This window comes from Mytilus edulis, chromosome 8 (assembly GCF_963676685.1).
Source record: "Mytilus edulis chromosome 8, xbMytEdul2.2, whole genome shotgun sequence".
Taxonomy (NCBI): domain Eukaryota; kingdom Metazoa; phylum Mollusca; class Bivalvia; order Mytilida; family Mytilidae; genus Mytilus; species Mytilus edulis.
Window position 1 is genome coordinate 3,746,351 of NC_092351.1, and position 15,473 is coordinate 3,761,823.

General features: G+C 33.6%; 2 protein-coding genes across 2 annotated transcripts; one reads left to right on the forward strand and one right to left on the reverse strand.

The window, feature by feature from the left end:
- Window positions 1-4,156: 4,156 nt before the first annotated feature.
- Window positions 4,157-8,642, reverse strand: LOC139486696 (uncharacterized). The gene is made up of 2 exons (XM_071271618.1): window positions 5,956-8,642; window positions 4,157-5,627 (listed from the first exon to the last, which is right to left on the reverse strand). Exons 1-2 carry the CDS (start codon window positions 8,640-8,642, stop codon window positions 4,157-4,159), a joined length of 4,158 nt encoding a protein of 1,385 aa, XP_071127719.1.
- A 514-nt stretch (window positions 8,643-9,156) lies between these two features.
- Window positions 9,157-10,476, forward strand: LOC139486697 (uncharacterized). Its single transcript, XM_071271619.1, has one exon. The coding sequence runs from the start codon at window positions 9,157-9,159 to the stop codon at window positions 10,474-10,476; it is 1,320 nt and encodes a 439-aa protein (XP_071127720.1).
- The last annotated feature ends 4,997 nt before the right edge of the window (window positions 10,477-15,473 follow it).

The following is a 15,473-nucleotide window of genomic DNA, read 5'->3' on the forward strand; positions in this document are numbered from 1 at the left end:
AAAAGACTATTATTTCAAAATCTTGATGCATTTGATAAACTAAAACACATTCTAAACCCCATCCCTGAACTTGTTTGTAATATTGGAGTCTTCATTAATCAGTCTTTAGAAATGAGGGGGTCAGACCCATGTCAGACAAGCTCATGATTGTGTTTTATACATCAGTTTATAATTTGAACTCTTAAAATATGTTCTGTTATATTGTATTGTATTTCAATGTATTGTATTGTATTGTATTGAATTGTATTTAATGTATATTTGTTTGATATGGGCGTAATTTTGCATAAAAAATATTATATAAAGGAGATCTCAAACTGACGTCGTCACATAACGAAGACGTCACAAGCGAAAAACAGAATAAAATAGTTTGCCAATAGTTGTCAATGACCGGAACAATTGTTGCTTGGTTTGAAGACGAAAAGAAAGATAATTTCTGTTGATGTATTATGAATCTGATATAATGAACTGGATAGTAAATTGTTTTTTGGTATCTATAGATATGTATGTCAGTTAAGACAAATTGTTCATTTGGAAGATAATAGTCAGATAATTTTTCATGTTATAATATCGATAGCACTTTCAGTTATGACATGAATTGTCATTCATATGGTTATATTTATAAATTTACTGTTCACAAATTTTTGAATTTTTTGAAATACTAAGGATTTTCTACCTCAGGTATAGATGACCTTAGCTGTATTTGGCAAAACTTTTAGGAATTTTGGTCCTCAATGCTCTTCAACTTCGTACTTTATTTGGCCTTTTTAACTTTTTTGGATTCGAGCGTCACTGATAAGTCTTTTGTAAACGAAACGCGCATCAGGCGTTTATACTAATTTTAGTCCTGGTATCTATGATGAGTTTATTTAAATCAATTCCTGTTTTTTATTCGATGTAAAGTTAACATGTTACTGATAATTTATTATTATTAAATTACATGTGTACAGCTATATTTCTTTAATGGTTTTTTGTCTATTTGAAATCCGCAAGACGGGAGCAAAATGGATAAAAACAAGCTTACGTAAGATAACAACAAGATTGCTATGATAAAGAATACAGTCGAAGAAAAAGATTGCCAAGACCTAAGGCAAAACAAAAAGAAAAATGAAACAACAGTACACAATACAGACACAATCTTTGATAACGAACTCTAGTAAGATGAGTGTCCAAGAACTAGTTGAAAAAAATATAAACATTAGTTTTTGCAAATTAAATGGATAAATATACAAGACGAAACTGCTAAGGATACACTGCATTATAAATTATTGGTCTTGAATAAGAACATTAAAAGTAAGCTTTCTATAGATGAAGTTATCATAAAGTAATAAACTAGTCACTTAATCTGACATTTTTTTTGGTGAGAAATTCGTTTTTGTCAGACAATTATCATTCTGTGACCCGAAACGAAGTGATTGCTTTCCTTGTCCGTTATTAATTGATTCTTCTGTCCACGTTTAGATGGTATTTGGTCAATGCCAATCAAAGGTCAAAGTCTCAACATGATTGATATCTTCACGCCATATTTGTCTAATTTACAAGACAGCAATAGCCAAAACGTCTAGTCAATATATGAAAAGAAAATGTCTGTTAAGATTAAACCTGAATGTCAATCATAGATCAATTTCCTACTTCCTGCAATTGATGATAATGAATCTTCTGTTGTTTGAATACTGATTATGTCGAAACAAACTGAAACAGACTTGTGACTAATATGAACACAGAAGAAAGTGAAATTCTATTACGTAAATTCAATGCCTAGTGTGCAAACGTTGCAAAAGAGAGACGAAAGATACCAGAGGGACAGTCAAAATCATAAATCGAAAATAAACTGACAACGCCATGGCTAAAAATGAAAAAGACAAACAGACAAATAATAGTACACATGACACAACATAGAAAACTAAAGAATAAACAACAGTTTGCAACAGTAACATCTTGTAGCTCCGCTCTATATGTATTTATAAAAGACTCAGACATTTGAATACAAATGTCTACCAATTCAAACGAAAACGACTTATCTATTGTAGAAACTTTTGTGTTTCAAAGTCAATGCTTGCTTCCAAAGTATGTGTAATGACTAAAACAAAATTTCGTAAAATAAGTATGCAGCAAACGGTAGGGTACAAACTAGGTATGTTATGTTTAACATCTAATCAATGCGTACGTTGCCATGGTTTATTTTTTTGGTCGTAAAATTATTTCCTTCCTATGTTTTAACCTAGATATCAAATGTTAAAATCATATATTTCGCTTTCAGTGCAGTATTTAACAAGATTCTGAAATTTCCTTAATTAAATAAACTAAACATTTAAAGTATGCGATGATTTCGTATAAATATGAAAGTAAAAAAGTTGTAGGCAAGTTGAATAAGTAATGCTGGAATCTTCGATGGAAAACAGTTATTTTCAAAAGGAAAGTAAAGGTTGAAAAAAAACTTCTACTCATAGATTGACAGATATATATATTATCTTCATTTACACATTTACTAATACAAAAGTTCCAAATGAAATCTTAGACCAATTTCTTATGATAAGATGCTATATAACCTTCATGTAAATATTTTGTCTTCTATTTTCAATTACCAGTTTCATATCTCAGACTATGGTAAACAAATATATAAAGATGTCATCATCATTATTAAATATACAAGTTAAAAGAAATATTGTGCATCAGTGTGATAACTGTAGACATTCGTTACATAATATTTTACATAAACTAACTAAATTGTTGATTGTATAAACGTGGCGCATATTTATTAAATTCAAAAGTGTTCGTTATGTCTGTTCTGTAGCTATTGTCAAACATGACAGTCCGATATCAGATAAATCACCTTGTTTTGAATAATCCTCAAATTAACTGGAAACCAATATGTTACTGTGTGTCAAAACTCATTGGAAAAGTAATAACTCCTGAAAGTTTAACGTAACACCACCAGAAATCTTGATGAGTAAACAGGCCAAATGAAAGATTCTTCCTCGTGACATTACATTTCTAATTTCATTAAGCACAGTAAAGACGCGGAGAAATCAAAAATAGATTCCGATTAGAAAGTGTATTAGTTATGGTTACTTCAACTTTATATCAATGTACTTAAAATGTTTACAAACGAACAGTATTACTTTTGTAAATATACAGAACATATCAAACATTCTTTTAGCCGCAGTGCATGCATTTGCATATGCAATTCAAATTAAACACAAAAACTTGTTAACAAATTATAATTTATAATTCTTAGAGTGAAAACGGGTCTTTTTCTTCTTTTTTTTATTATATATTATACAAAAATAAGTTGGAAATTAGTGTATGAGTAAAAATCTGTTATATTAAATTTCACATTTATAAGGATCGGAAATGATATTGACTCTAAACAACACTATTAAACATGATAGAGCATCATAGTTGGCTGGAATACTCCATAGTAGTCATCCCTGTTAGACTAGACCACTTTTCCCCCATAGACCCAATGTTAAAGCCGCCATTTTGTTTGGAGGAGGGAATTTTCGACAAGGGTCAAGTGGTCATTTTTTTTTATTAGTAATATAATTAAGGAAATGTTATGCTTTCTTAATTAATAATTAATTATGACAATTAATAATATAATTAAGTATATTAATTAATTTCCCATTAACATGTAGCGTCAACATTGATCAAATGGTCATATTGATTGATTATAGTTTAAGACCATGGTTGTTTGGTCAGTTAAATGGCGTATCAGGATTTTAAGTGATGGTTTAATCGACCAAACATACACATGCATGACATTGTCAGTACAATGAAATAAAATAATTTAATTAAGTTCATCAAATTTTTCCAATTGATTAGAGACTTTTCTTTTTGAATTTTCCTCGGTGTTCAGTATTTTGTTTTTGATGGTTAGTAATAATAGATGATTAAAGATGATTGCATTTGTTAAATACGTTAAATCTAAATAGTAAAAAAAGAGATTATGGCTTGTATATATTATCTTAAAGATTTGAAGATAAAGATAAATGTGTTTCGTTTTGTGCTTTCATTGTTGTTTGAATATGTTTTCGGTATATGTTATATATATATATATTCAGTAAATAAATAAACAAAATAGCAAACAGTTTGTTTAAATCACATTTTAATTAAAAGCAATGACATTCATCTCTAAAAGATTAAGAAGCTACAAAATCTAGTATCCATACGGTTTTGTAATGAACTTTTCAGTGATAACTCTTTTGTCAAATACAATTTTATAATCTTTACTCTCTTTACATGTTATGATTCTACTGTTCTGTTTGTCTCTTATAATCTTGTTCTCGTCCCAAACAGTTATTTTGTCACCTTGAATGCCATTAGTAACCATTTCACGCACTGTTTCAAAGTTAATACTTAAAGCATTTTTATAGTTTAACGTTATACCCCGCACTTTACAAATTGTTTGATTTCCTCTTTCATCAGGTTTATGCAACTTGTATGCGTAGTTTTTTGGACCACCGGTTACAAAATGTGTAATCTTGTTCTCGGGAACCTCATCTGTAAGATCTCCGAGGTAGTCCCCTAAAGACGGCTTCAATTCACCTTCCTTCACAGTGAAAACAATAGAATCGGTATCAGCGTAGAGTACCCGCTGTCCTAGTTGTTCCAAATAACTGTACAATTTGAGTCTAGCTTGAGAAGTTGTATATGCCGCCAACACGACGTTAGTTCTTCCTGATGACTCAACAAACTCCGCTTTATTCCTCCAACGCATTTCCACCATTTCATCTGTGACAAAGTTCACACCTGTAACTTCTTGTTGATCACTGGTCAGCATATCGAAATATATAGAAGGCTCGGATACATAATCGACCTGTGGTAAATTTGTCCGCTGTCCAAACTTACCCCAAAAACTATTTAGCATTAATTTTGCCAGTGCACGTAACCCAGGATTTTTTTCTATCTTATTGTAGTCGAGTAAAATGCCTTCTTTCTCATAGTAGTCCTGAATGTATTGTTGCCTATGTTCCTTGGTTATACACCAACTAGGCCACCCACTTGCCTCTTGCTTCATCTTCAGAAAAGTATTTATGTACTCTGTGAAAATGCCTCCTGTTTTTGAAATGGGATCATATTGCTCAACTTTATCGAAATGCCAGACTTCATATATTGTACTTAGTATATATCCCTTATTTACTGCCATCTTAAGCTCATCTGTCACCCATGTTCCGGTAAAGGATCTTTCTTCATTACCATGATGGCAGGTTGTTTGCTGTTTTGTCTCAGTACATGTTCTACACAAGGAGAACATCAGTTTGTTGTTAATTTTAGCGGGTAACACTGGAATATGTAGGCCTCTAGGTGGATAAACTTTGCATTTGATTAGTCCTTCATACATCGTTAGATCATCAAAATTCTCTGTTACTATTTTAGGATGCCCTATTACAACTTTGCCCGTTTTGTTTATGTACGGGTAAAGCGAGGTTACATCGTAGTATTTGATAGATTCGTCAAAGGACGACTCGTGATATAAATTAAAGGCTTCTGTCCTCCCTCCTGCAAAGGCATCTCTTGGCTCTAATGGAGTAACAATATCCAAGGAGTCAATGAACTTTTTAATGTTTTCATCTTCCCTGATATGTTTGTCAAACTCACATTCCCAAATGCATGTAAGTGAAGCTCTTCTGTTAATTTTATTTTTTATTTTTATTTTTATTTTTTTTTTAAATTGAAATTTATCTATATTTTAAAATTATATTTGATGAATAATTTTTTAATTTTTATATTTTGAGTTATACTTATATAATTTTTTTTTTTTTTTTTTTTTTAAATTGTGTTTATTTATCATTTTATATATATGTACTTGTATCATTGTTTTTTAAATGCATTGTAAAGCGCTTAGAGTAAATGTTTATTTAGATAAGTGCTATATAAGCACTGTAAATAATAATAATAATATATGTGTAGCCCTGCTTTTCAATGTGGGTCTTCTTTACCATTGTTTGATGATACAAATCCTCCATTGATAACTTATTGACAGTGTTGATGGTATGTTGTGTGTAACAGGTTGGACATCCATGCCAAAAACACCCATGATATTCCAATACTATCTTTTCACCTTCGCTGTTCTCATAAAACCCATCTACTCTGTATTGGTCAATTATCTTCTCACTACCGTTTCGAGCGTGTTGAATATCCACCCCCTTTGTTTGTGATATATATTTAATCCATTGTATGGCTTTTACAGAGTGTTTCTCTTCAGGGCGATATCCTTGTGCTGGTATGATGCCTATAGTATCAGCACGTAAGAATTTAGTGCGAAACACCAAATTACATGCCGAAGCTATAGTAATACAAGTTTCAAACGGATCAATACCTCCATCTCCAGTAGCTGATTTAGTCATACACATAAACAATTCTCGAAACCTTAAACAACATCGTCTTAATATATCTACATCAGATCGGCAGTATTTCAAAAGTTCCTTTTGGAAATCAAACATGACTTTCGCGTTAGTTTCATACCATTCAAGAAAGTTTTCTCTGTCCTCTGATTTCATTGTGTCTGGGTTATAGAACTTGACATCCGGCAGCTGATTAAGAACTCTGATCTGGTTTTCTTTTCTGTTATACAGATGTGGAAAGTATCCTTTCTGTAGTTCTTTGATACCAAACATTTTAGGCAGTTTTGAAAGCGCCATGGGTAAAAAATTAAGTGAGTCAATCATACGTATGTTGCATGATGGGACTTCAATAGACATGTTTTTTGCTCCACTCGGAACAATCTTTGGGAGAACACCGTTCTGGTACAGGTATTGTAGAATGGGAAAAGAATCATATCCTTTGAAATTGTGACAGATCACTGTGGCTCCATTATTTTCTCCAGAAAAAAGCCATTGACAAAAATCATATGTCGTATTCATTCCACTGAAAATAAGTTCATTCTTTCCACAATTTTCACATACACTAAGTGGTGTCAGTTCCTCTTTTAAACACTCTAAGCATACTTGTTGTACAACGCATAGGTTTGGTTTGTGTTCATAAGTTCCACATTTAGTTTTTTTACAATTCTTGCATTTCGAGGTGTCTCGTTCTGGTTTAAACCCGTCCTCACATTCAACTAAATCGTCTTGAGTGCATTCGAAATCAAAGAAAATATAAACTTGGTTTTTGGTGTCATCCTCATCTACAGTGTCCATATCGTCATTTAGAGTGTTTTCTGTAAATTTGTCACCTTCAACCGGCAACATGAAACAGAGATGTCCAACTTCGTAGAAATCTTTACAAGTCTTGCAATATATCTCACCACATATATGTTCTTTTTTGTGCATTTTCTTATTAATAGTTTGACTGCAAATCTTGCATCTAATGTATGATTTGCATGTAGAGTTTCCTTTCCTGGTAGTCTGTGCATGTAGTCTATAGCATTCTTCACCATTGAAATGACGGTTACAGTCGTTACAGTATATCCAGTCGTCATCTTTTTTTTCGTGAATTTTATGGCATGATGTACAGATGTTATTGCAACGATGTTCCTCTTTGTGCTGGTATCCCTTTTTGCATGTGTGACAATAATAACTACGGGATAAGAAAGCAGGCATACTAGTAATCACATCAAAGTGTTCATCGTGAAAATACAAATAAATCTTTTTTTCTGCCTCTGGTCCTTGGAATATGATTCCATTGAAGTGTTCCTTTGAAACAACGTGTATTTGATATTCTGGCATCACTGCTTGAAACTTTTTGATTTCTTCAATTCCACATTTATGCAGAGGAACATGTGCAAGAGTATGTAAATCAGTTGCTAGATGTTCTTGAATTTTTCTACCTTGACGAATACTGTTCCATTTTTCATGTTTGTCTAGGTTTGCTTTTGCGGTAACTAATGCCCTGGCACAACATAGATCATCTCTATTTCTTATGGTAAGAATACATTGCTTAGTTTTCATAAATCGCTCAAGATCAACGTATTTTCCTTGATTTCTTGTTCCACCAACAGGGAGTTCAACGTGTGTCATCTCTATTTCAAGTGAATCATCCAATACAAATTGTTCATACGACTGCAATACCCTCTCTATTTCACGTAGTAATGTTTCAACGGACAATTGAGATACTTTCATAAACGGTATTGTTATAGGAAAGTCCAACTCAGGACATTGAATTGACAATCGAATAAGATCTGTTGATTGCATAAACTCTGTTATGTTATTGATAATAGATCCAAACAAAAGTCGTAAAGTTTTCAAAATCTGTGGTAAATCCTGCACTTCTAATTCTTTGAATGATACTTTGTAACGAGTCGTTGTGGTATTGAATTTAGGTATAGGCTGAGTTGACAGTACACGTAGGTCATAAAACTGTTCCGGATTGTCTTTCCTTGTGATGTGTCGCTTTAAGACTGGGTTTTCATCATTCGTGGCTTTTCTTTTTAATCCTCCTCCTGTCTGTGTATGTTTTTCTTCTGTGTGACGTTGTAGATTATCAATTCTTGAAAACAATAGACCGCATGTTTTACATTGGAATAAAGACCCATCCCGATGTCGCAGCATGTGACGATCCAGATTATCCCTTCGGCCAAACGTTTTCTGACAAATTGTACATGGAAAAGTATCCTTATGTCCAAATTGTCGACGATGATTGATTAACATCCCAACTTTAGAAAATGATGCACCACATTGTTGACATTCAAATCTATTAGGCATCCTTCTTTCCTTGTTGTTTAAATGTAAATGAATAGATTCTGAAAAAACAAATTATCTTAAATAGTAGTATATTTACCCATAATGCCGTATTATCAAATATAAATATATAAATTGAAACACTGGATAGATATATCAGTATACAGCTGCCTTCGTGAGAGAACAGATGGACGATAAAACGTGTCCCGTATGTAAACTTCAATTTTCTAGAAAAGACGTTATGATTCGACATCATAGAAACAAACATGGAATCACTGAACCATATCCGCAGACCAGTCATGAAGACCCGCCGCCGCCGCCGCAGAGGGAAGGAACATCACCGCCGCCGCCGCCGCCGCCGCCGCAGAGGGAAGGAACATCACTTCCACCGCCGCCGCCGCCGCCGCCGCCGCCGCCGCAAAGGGGGGACCAGCAGCTACCGCGTAATGAGGATATGCCGCCGCCGCCGCGTGATGAAGATACACCGCCGCCTCGGAAGGAGGAAACAGAACACTTTGTTTTTAAACATCCATTCACGATGACGGTGAGCGGACCAACATCATGTGGCAAAACATTTTTTGTGAAACAACTTCTTCAAAATTTAAGATTGATTCAGCCCACTATTCACAGAATACTATGGCTATACAGACGTTGGCAACCACTCTACGACGAAATACAAAAGACGGTTAGACCATATGTTGAATTTATACAAGGAATACCAGTTGATTTAGAGAAGGATAGTTATATAGACCCAAGTGTAAGAAATATGATAATTTTGGACGATTTAATGTCAACATCAGCAAAAGATCCTAGAATCACAGACTTGTTTACGGAAGGTAGCCATCATAGAAATCTATCAGTTGTAGTATTAAATCAAAATCTTTACTTCAGTAAAGATCCTACACAGAGAAGAAATTGTCACTACTTGGTATTATTTAACAACCCTGTCGATAAACAACAGATAATGACTTTAGGCAGACAAATGTATCCTGGAAAAGGACCATACTTTTTAGAAAAATTTGAAGAATCAACTAGTCAACCATTTGGCTATCTTCTTCTGGATTTAAAACCAACGACACCCGAAACGAACCGACTGCTTGGAAACGTTTTACAGCAACAATCAGCAAAGACCAAAAAAGTCATTCCTACTTCAAATGATATAAGAACAGTCCAACATTCACCCGTTCCTTATTCTTACGAAGACGGTCCTGGTGAACAGACGTATGAAAAAATGCCCTCCTGTGACGATTGTGGAGTAGTGCTTGACAGCATGCACGATTTACAAAGACATATCAAACATTGGTGTCCAGAAAACGAATATTTGAAAAGGAAAAGAGACAACGAAGACCTAGGAAATGAAAGTCCTTCAAAAAAATCAACCTCAGAATGGATTAAATATGATAGTGTTTCAGACGATGGTAGTGAAGATGTTAATATGGACGATAATGAAGGATATAAAAGCCTATTACATGAAGCCATTGATACAGCGAAAGATACTTGGGATACAAAATATGACAAGTACGTGAAAGAAGGTATGAATGAGGAAGATGCAATTCAACGAAGCAATGAAAAAATAAGCCATATTGTTCAACGTCAATTTTTTAAACGCTATACTGAATTGTTGAAACTGATTGTTCCCCTAGATGAAAGCAAAGTACACTCTGACATTGTACAACAAATTCAGGATATTGCTGAAAACGATACAGATTACGAAACTCAAATTCGGCGTATTCTCATGAAAAAGCGACATCAATTTGATGAATTATTTGATGATGATTACTTTGAAATAAATACTGACACTGAGGATAATGACGATGGGGATGATGAAGAGGACACTGACGAACAAGAGGAAGACTAGTCCTTTATAACGTACTGTATAACACGCGTTTCATTATATCCATTTTGATATTTGTGTTGACAACATGTCTGCATGGGAGAAATATCTAAAGGAAATTTACTTCATTCCGTCAAATCCTGCCAGTTTTTCTGGACCAGACAAACTTTATAATTATGTACAAAAAGAAGGGAAGTACAAAATTAGTAAATATAAGATACGAAAATGGTTACAAAGCCAAGAACCATACAGTTTACAACGACCATTAAGGAGACCACAGAATAGAACGGAAATTGTTGTTGCTGGCATAGATGACCAATGGTCTGCTGACCTTATGGATATGGTGAAGTTTTCAAAATACAACAAAGAATATAAATACGTATTGGTAGTCATCGATGTGTTTTCAAAGTATTTATGGTTACGAAAACTTAAAGATAAAAAGGGCGAGTCCGTGGCAACTGCATTTCAAGACATATTTAAAACAGGAAGAGTTCCAAATAGAATAAGAACGGATATGGGACAGGAGTTCAAGGCAAAGAGAGTTCAGACAGTTTTTAAAAAGGAAGAGATTAATCATTTTTATGCGTTGAATGAGGTCAAAGCATCAGTGTCCGAGCGTGTTATAAAAACAATAAAAGCGAAAATATATCGCTACTTTTCGTACAATCAGTCTTACAGATACATAGACAAGCTTCAAAGCTTTGCAGATGGATACAACCACACTATTCATAGCACTATCGACATGGCACCCATAGAAGTAAAAAAAGAAAATGCTGAAACGGTCCGCTTATCGAAATATTTTTCAAGACCACATTCTGGAAAGTTAAAGAAAATTTACCACTTCAGGTTTAAACTTGGCGATCAGGTTAGACTTACATATTTGAGAAATATTTTTTCTCGGGAATATGACGAAAAATGGACGGGTGAGGTATTCACGATATCCGGACGATTCTGGAGAAGCATGACACCGTTATATCGCATCAAAGATTACCATGGAGATGAAATTTCTGGATCCTACTACCAATCTGAACTCCAACAAATAAACGTCAAAAACAATTCCTTGTGGAAAATTGAGAAAGTGTTAAAAACAAAAGGAAGAGGACCCTATAAACAATATTATATCAAATGGTTAAACTGGCCAACCAAGTTTAATTCATGGGTGAAAGCCAGTGATGTTAAAGACTTTTAATCTAATTGTTTTCTTTTATAATTGTATTACAAATAAAAGATACCAAATTCACAGTGTATATTATTTTTTTTTGTACCAAACTTTTTTTTTATTGATAGTATATGTATTTTCTCGAAAATATTAACTAATAATCATAAAACAGATAAATATACATGAAAATCTAAACATTTCTGATGCCCTTTACGAGAAACGTTCAGAAGATTTCACGCTGACTCCTAAAAGGGCGGAGTCTCCCCTCGATAAACGAGACCATGCATGTGTAGGATCGGATGAATAGTCAGACTCATAACAGTGGACAGGTCATGTCAAGCACCAAACATCCGCTATTGGCTAAATGACCTCAACTAGAGCCTCATTCACATACATGCACGTGGAAATCTACTCTAGATGTTCATGTATATTAACCTTGAAATATAATTATTACTTATTAAAATACGTATGTTCATTAATTAAGTTAAGAATTTAATAACCTTTAAGAATCACCCTTATATCAACAGAGGTGGCGTGTTGATATCTATTCCAAGGCAATTGCGAGCATAAAGGACCACACTCTCTGCCATTGGAACGGAGTTACTCTTTCTAGTTAAAGAAAATTAGTTTATCTCCATATATCAGAATATTTTACGGTGTTTAAATACTTACAACTATTTTCAGTTCGAAATGACGTGGTGGTTCCTTGGAACTTTAACTCAAGAGACATGAACTCACCTGAGTTTTGTCGTATTTATAGTGGTTCGTGGACCGGTTCACCAATAGGGAAAACAACTCTGATGTTCACAAATTAAAAACCCATTTAAATACGGAATTACATAACAAACAATATTAATTATGACATTTTATTACACTTATGTAGAAAACAATCACGAAAAAATCGTTTTAACACAGATCTTAATAAAAAATCAACATTCATATCCTCCTTAATCCCCCTTAAATTGGACTGATCCATTTTCCCCTAAATTTTACCTGTTCAGTTAAATATGTCCGCCATGTTGATAAGTCGTGTTTTTATTGCTGCTACCAGAAAATCACATTTTAACATGATTAAAATTGATGGATGTGCCCAAATTATCGGATAACGTTAAATATTTATTCATGGAATTAATTAGCGTTAATAATTATGATTTATTTCACATGGATTAATTTAAGTGACCAGTTATTATCGTAACGGGGGATCTCTCTGTAAAAACAACAACAAATCGTGTCGGTTTTGGTCAGGTCTACCGATTTCTTTTATACTTCTTTATAAATTACATTATACGGTGTTTTGTGTGTGTTTGTGTGTGTGTGTGTGTGTGTGTGTGAGGGTCTATTGTGTGTATTTTCTTTGTTTATTAAGTCTTAATTAAAAAAAAGATACATTGCGAGAATCGGTCTGAAATTTGTTTATCTATGTACGTATTGGTATAAACCGGTATAATCCAGTTATTGATAGCGTCAGTTTAACATGGTCAAAATGTAAACATGACAGACCCAAGTTATCACTTTTTGATTATATTCATTTGAAACAAATGTCTACAATTTACAACAATCGATATCACCCGACTTTCACAAACAAAACAAAAACAAACAAAAAAAACAAAAAATAAATAAACGTTCACTGTCAATAAAAATAACATTTACACAAACATCTATTTATACTCATGTAAACATTGAATCTACGGTTCACTTAGTAGGTCATATAAAATACGGCAAAGTTGAAGAAAATATTTTGGAATACGCTGTACATGTTTTGAAATACAAAGGATGACATACTGTTTATTCTTTAACTGGTCATCAACAACAAAAAAGAAAAGTTTTGTCTGGATTAATTAATTGTGTCAAACCCTATTTACCCGAGTAGAAATTAATCAATTTAATATGAATTAGACTTTGTCATCACGAAATATTTGATTAAAAATTAATCATTATACTTAATTACATTATTAATTGTCATAATTAATTATAAATTAAGACATAATTAATTATCAATTAAGAAAACACAACATTTCCCTAATTATATTACTAAATAAAAAAAAAATGACCACTTGACCCTTGTCGAAAATTCCCTCCTCCAAACAAAATGGCGGCTTTAACATTGGGTCTATGGGGGAAAAGTGGTCTAGTCTAACAGGGATGACTACTCTCTCCATAATAAAAATTCACCCTTTTTGGAATAGAGATAGTTTCAATCTTCCCATTGAAAACTTTGAATGTTTATGAAGAATCATTTCAGCAGCGCCTTCATTTACAGTATACATCTCATAAGATATCTAAATGAATTCTTGTCTATCATCATTTTCTTGATACAGTGTAAGTACTGCTTATAAAGTTAATCATCAATGTGTCCAAAAGTTGAAGTCATCCTTTCAACATTAAACGGACACCAAAATGAACCAACTCTATGGGCAATTGTGTTCGTGACAGTTGACAACAGATAGGGTCCACTGTTGCACGCACGTGCCCTTTATGTTTTCCATAGATTTCATTATCGAATTCAAATTATCACCGTATTTGTATTTACAATAAGCAATACAATGGTTGCACTAGTGGAGTTGGAACGGCTTATCATTACGGAATACCTCTCATGTAAGTTCATACAGAAAAATTGTTTAAAGTTTTTTTTTTTTGCTTTTGCCTAACATTGAAGTGATTTAATTTGTGTATCTTTCAATTTCTGTGTTGTTTCAATCGTTAACAGTCTTTCTTGTTAATCATTGGTTCCCAAAAAACTTTATTTCACTTCTGTTGAGCTTGAGGATTGGAGAATTTATATGACTGATGGGTAAAAGTTCAGTGATGTCTTTATGTTAAATCTGAGACATTATCTGTGCCACTGTTGTGTGATAGTAGTAATCAAATGAGAATCACCAATGTGTGTATAACAGGAGTAACATGTCTGTGCCACTGTTGTGTGATAGTAATAATCAAATGAGAATCACCAATGTGTGTATAACAGGAGTAACATGTCTGTGCCACTGTTGTGTGATAGTAATAATCAAATGAGAATCACCAATGTGTGTATAACAGGAGTAACATGTCTGTGCCACTGTTGTGTGATAGTAATAATCAAATGAGAATCACCAATGTGGTATAACAGGAGTAACATGTCTGTGCCACTGTTGTGTGATAGTAGTAATCAAATGAGAATCACCAATGTGTGTATAACAGGAGTAACATGTCTGTGCCACTGTTGTGTGATAGTAGTAATCAAATGAGAATCACCAATGTGTGTATAACAGGAGTAACATGTCTGTGCCACTGTTGTGTGATAGTAGTAATCAAATGAGAATCACCAATGTGTGTATAACAGGAGTAACATGTCTGTGCCACTGTTGTGTGATAGTAGTAATCAAATGAGAATCACCAATGTGTGTATAACAGGAGTAACATTATCTGTGCCACTGTTGTGTGATAGTAGTAATCAAATGAGAATCACCAATGTGTGTATAACAGGAGTAACATGTCTGTGCCACTGTTGTGTGATAGTAATAATCAAATGAGAATCACCAATGTGTGTATAACAGGAGTAACATGTCTGTGCCACTGTTGTGTGATAGTAGTAATCAAATGAGAATCACCAATGTGTGTATAACAGGAGTAACATGTCTGTGCCACTGTTGTGTGATAGTAGTAATCAAATGAGAATCACCAATGTGTGTATAACAGGAGTAATATGTCTGTGCCACTGTTGTGTGATAGTAATAATCAAATGAGAATCACCAATGTGTGTATAACAGGAGTAACATGTCTGTTGCCACCAGTCAAGTAGAATCGAGAGACACTTCCGGAACTTCACCTCCGGCTTTTGGTAAGTTTTGTGTTACCTTGTCGTTGTGGTTTTTTTAGTCGGAAT